This window comes from Oratosquilla oratoria, chromosome 9 (genome assembly GCF_046742065.1).
Source record: "Oratosquilla oratoria isolate Oo_2021 chromosome 9, ASM4674206v1, whole genome shotgun sequence".
NCBI classification, from domain to species: Eukaryota; Metazoa; Arthropoda; class Malacostraca; order Stomatopoda; family Squillidae; genus Oratosquilla; species Oratosquilla oratoria.
Window position 1 is genome coordinate 72,544,156 of NC_134785.1, and position 5,000 is coordinate 72,549,155.

Consider the following 5,000-nt stretch of genomic DNA (forward strand, 5'->3'; position numbering starts at 1 on the left):
GCCTGGGCTTCCTGTCTGCACTTCCAACTTCACCCAGACCCCAGTGCTGGAGCGAGACGGGAAAGGTCGTCTCAAATTCGGGAGCTACGCCGCCTCCTACGAAGCCTTCTGCATGGATGAGATCGTCCACCAAGATGGCTCAATCGTCTTGAACTCTTTGGTCTGTGACGAGAGACTTGGAGAGTCTCACGTCATCAACACCATCAGGAGGACGAGCGTGTTTGGCAACATCCTCAGCATCGTCTGCATGGCCGTCATTTTCGCCTTTCACATCGCCAAGCCGGAGCTGAACAAGAGGCTTGGAGTCACCTTCCTCTTCTTCTGCGCCGCCATCTTCTTCAAGGGAATCCACGAATCCTTTGGGCGAATGGTCAAGTTCTCGGCCTATCCGACCTACGCCGCCTGCGTTGTCAATTGTGAGTATTTTCTCTTCCCTTCTCTTCCCTTTTCTCCTCTTTTTATCTATTCTCTTCTCTTCTCTTCCCTTCTCTTCTCTTCTCCTTTCCTCTCTTCTCTTCTCTTCCCTTATCTCTTCTTCTCCCCTATCTTCTTCACTCTTTTCTTCTCTCTTCTTCTCTCGTTTTAAGTACTGTGTCGTGCCAAGAGTATTATATGATTTCTTTCTTTCAAATTTATTAAATTCTGGAAACTTATGAAAACAAATGACGATACACATGGGTACTAACCTCACGGAACTAGAGACATCACATTGGTAAGCGTGGAAATGAATACATTAGGTAGTAATGAATATCGTATGTCGGTGTTATGTTTCTTTCTGCGCCCTTTGTGTTGGCTGCCCTGCGTGCACGGTTGGTAAACCTGTTATTTGCACTCTCACGAAGCAGCAAACTGATTTATTATCATCTGACCTAATTATCACCCTTGTCGAATGTTTTATACATTCATTTATCTGCTTATATATCTATTTATTTATCTGTTTACTAATTACTTACTTAGCTATTCATTCAATTATATATCTATTTATTTATCAATTTGTTTGCTTTTCGCCTTCAAAGGGGTATCACGGAGATGAATGAAATGGTCTGGTACCAAAGAGAGTAAAAGTGAGAGTTCCACCTGATACAGAAAAGGTGTTTTGAAGTGAATCCAACACATATAACCAACGTTAGATCCTTCGAGATATTACTTAATGAAATTCCTCAAACTCCAATTTCACAACAACAACCTCAAAGACAACACACTGCTGCATGCCAGACCCCCTGATATCTATTCCTCTGAATCCTCTCCTTCCCCGAAAGGACAAAGTCCACCTGGCCAGACTGCGGTGTACTCACTATCTAGTCCTTCTAAGCTATCTGAAGAGGCTGGATAACCGTATCGAAGTCCAGGATGCAGCACTTCACCCCGTACATTATGTAAGACTGCATTGTACACAATCACTCACGCCAACAACACAATGTACACTCTGTAAGGGATTTGTAGGAAAACTCACTCACAGCCCTGGCGTTCCTCAGGGACTGCTCGGCCAGACAGTCTAGGGAACGACCAGAACTCCGATTTCATCTTTGATATTTTCTTCAATATTCATTGTAATATACATATATGTTTTCTGTTGGTACACAATACAGGAAGTAGAAGGTTTTAGATATCCTGGAACAACGGTCACAAAAGAATTAATTGAAGGAAGAAATATAGAAAAGATGACCAGTAACAAATTGATGTAATTTTAGTCTAACAAAAATTATATATATACATATATAATACATATATATATATATATATATATATATATATATATATATATATATTATTGTAAGAACAAATAGGTGAGAAAACTGTAATGTAACTATTTTTGTATTTGCAGCCATACTGCTGATGTATGCACGAGCCAGCGTCCCGGTCTGGCTCAACATCCTCTGCATGGAAATCGCTAGACGAGCCAGGTGAGCAAAATAATTTTACAAGTCATCAGACCACAATTATCTGTTTGGTAACTTCAAGGGTAGTGAAAGCACTAGATATTTAGAATAGTCTTAGTTTATTGATGACGATAAGAATATTTTCTTTTGGAAAAACAGAGGGAAAAAGATTTTTGTCTTTAAAACGAGTGGTTGTAGCGCAGTTACCGAATTACCTTAGCTAACACCAACATACGGTAGGTGAAGACGATTTCAATAATGATAATTAAGAGTTATGATAATGATGACAATAATAATAACAATGATAATGATAATAATAACAATGATAATGATAATACTAATAATAATGATAATGATAATAATACAGTAATGATATATTGATAATAATAATAATAATAATAATAATAATAATAATAATAATAATAATAATAATAATAATAATAATAATAATAATAATAATAATAATAATAATAATAATAATAATAAATGTTTTGGAAAGAAATTAAAAGAGGGAGAGGAGGCGAATCAAGTAGAGAAGAAAGGGTAAAAGGTGTAGATGGAGAGTTGATAATGGAAGAGAAGGCGGTGAGAGGAAGGTGGGCAGGGTATTTTAGGGAGTTCCTGAATGTAAAGGAGGATGGGGAGGGAAAGGTAGTTGCAGCGGGAAGCGCTAAGAAAATGACAGTCATGAGTGGGGAAAGTGGAGGAGAAGTGGGAAAGGGTGAGGTGGGGGCGGCTGTTAGGATGGTGGGAGCAGGTGGGGCACCTGGGTTGGATGAATGCCATACGGAGTGTCTGAGGTAGGGAGGTGCAGTTATGGTGGACTGGCTGGTGAAGTTGTTTAATGATTTTTTGAGAGAGGGTGGAGTGCCGGGGGATTGGAGGAGTGCCTGTGTAGTTCCGCTTTACAAGGGGAGGGGGGACGAGTGTGAGTGTGGTGATTTCGGAGGGATCAGCTTGTTGAGTGTAGTTGGAAGGGGAGGCTTGTGGGAGGGTCTTGATTGAGCGGATTGGGGGGAGGGCGGAGGGAGTGATTGGTGAGGAACAGTGTGGGTTTGGGACGGGTGGGAGTTGTATGGATCAAATTTCTGTGGTAAGACAGATATGTGAGAAAGCTGTGGGAGGGGGTGGGGATGTGTTTTGGGCTTTTATGGATCTGGAAAGGGCTTGTGACAGGGTAGACGGGGGGGCATTGTGGGAGGTTTTGCGGGTGTGTGGGATGGGGGAAGGCTATTAAGAGAAGCCAGGAGTTTTTATGAGTGGTACAGCTTGTGTTATGATTGGAAATAGAGTGGTTTGGGGTAAAGATGGGACTTCGTCAGGGATGTGTTGTCGCCCTGGTTGTTCAATTTATACATGGATGGGGTGGTGCGAGAGATAAATGAAAGGGTGGTGGGTCGGGGATTGATGATGGTTAAAGAAAATGGAGAAAAGTGGGAGATAAGTCAGTTGTTGTTTGCTGATGACAATGCGCTTGTAGCAGGATCAGAGGAGGGATTGAGGAGGTTAGTGACGGAGTTTGGGAGGGTGTGTGAAAGAAGGAAGTTGAAGATAAATGTAGGTAAAAGTTGAGATGTACAAGGGGAGAAACTGGCAGCAGGCTGGAAGTGATTATTAAGGGAGAGAGACCGGAGGAAGTGGATAGTTTTGGATACTTAGGTGCAAATGTGGCAGGAAAGGGAGGAGTGGGAGTGGAGGTAGAATGTAGATTGAGAGAAGCTAGAAAATACCTAGGTGGATTAAAAAGTGTAATGAGAAATAGACATTTGGGAATGGATGCTAAGAGGAGATTGTATGAAGGAATCATTTGGCAACAACACTGTACGGGGCAGAAACATGGAACATAAGAGAGAAAGAGAGGAGTTTGAATCTGTTTGAGATGAAATGCCTGAGAAGTATGATAGGGGTTACTAGGCTAGAGTGAGAAATGAGGAGGTGAGGAGGAGAACGGGGGCGGGGGGGAAGGAAGTTGGGAGACAGGGTTAATGAAAGAGATTGGGGTGGTTTGGACCCATGGAAAGAATGAGAGAATGAGTGAAGAAAGACTAGTAAAAGAGGTGTGAAAGGCAGATGTGGAGGGAGTGAACGTGAGGGGGCGACCTAGGATGAAATAGATGAATGGGGTAAAAGGGGCATTGGAAAATAGGAGAATCTCTGTTGTGGAAAGACGGGAGAGGACTGAAGATAGGGGTGAATGGAGAAGGGTTATGTATGGATGATGCTGTGAAGCATGAGGGGAGTGGGGTGGGGGTGGGGGAGTATTTTTGAGAAATAAATTGACGCAGCCCGAAGGGATTTCTCCCCGTCTTCTCCTTGTCTGCATGAGGGGACGGAGAGAGGGGGGTCGCCGATTTAATGAAGCGGCCTTGCTGTGGATGTGCTGTGTCTTGCGACACTGCTTCTGACCCAGGGCAGAGGACAAGATGCAGGGATGACCCGTCATCCAGGAGGTGCCAAGATAAGAGGGAGGGAAGAGGGTGGAGGGGAGAGTATGTAGGGTATGGAATGGGTGGGAATGGTTTCTATGCCTTTGTTTTTTGGCCACCTCCCGTGTAAGGGGAAAAGGAATTTGGTATATGTATGTATGTAACAGTAATAACAATAATAATAATTAAATCATCAGGTATTATTTATCTATCTATTTACATTTGTTTCGTGTGTCACTACTGTTCATCGGAAAACCTCTCTAAGCTCCGCACACTGACGAAGGGGCATCTTCCCACAGGTTCCTTCACAGGGGGGCGTCGTACCAGCACAAGACACGACAGTGCCTGGCCACCTATCTCCTCTACGGCCTGGGCTTTCCCTTCGCGCAGTGCCTCACTGCTGGCATCCTCACCACCCTGAGCTCCAACACGCAGAAGCAAAGCTCCGTCTATGACCGCACTTGTATCTTCACTGGTAAGTGGAGAGGGATGGGGCTATGCTAGCAGGGTCCCGTATCCATGTCTTCAACGGATAAATTCGGTTTAGTTTTGTATTACGTCTTTTGGCTTGCTTCCTGGTCTCATACGAAAAGGTCCATTTTTCTAAGTCAATTTTCTCTATTTTTTTCGCAGCTATAATTATAAAAGTAGTACCAGTGATAGTTATATGGATGATTCATCAATGGGACCAATT

General features: G+C 43.1%; 1 protein-coding gene across 1 annotated transcript in view; it reads left to right on the top strand.

Moving 5' to 3' along the window:
* Window positions 1–5,000, top strand: part of LOC143027954 (uncharacterized) — a 9,416-nt gene that overhangs the window by 536 nt on the left and 3,880 nt on the right. The window contains exons 1-3 of the mRNA XM_076189599.1: window positions 1–416; window positions 1,826–1,904; window positions 4,606–4,781. The exon at window positions 1–416 is cut by the window's left edge and continues 536 nt beyond it. Of these exons, the coding sequence (XP_076045714.1) occupies window positions 1–416; window positions 1,826–1,904; window positions 4,606–4,781 (671 nt within the window). The remainder of the gene's footprint in view (window positions 417–1,825; window positions 1,905–4,605; window positions 4,782–5,000) is intronic.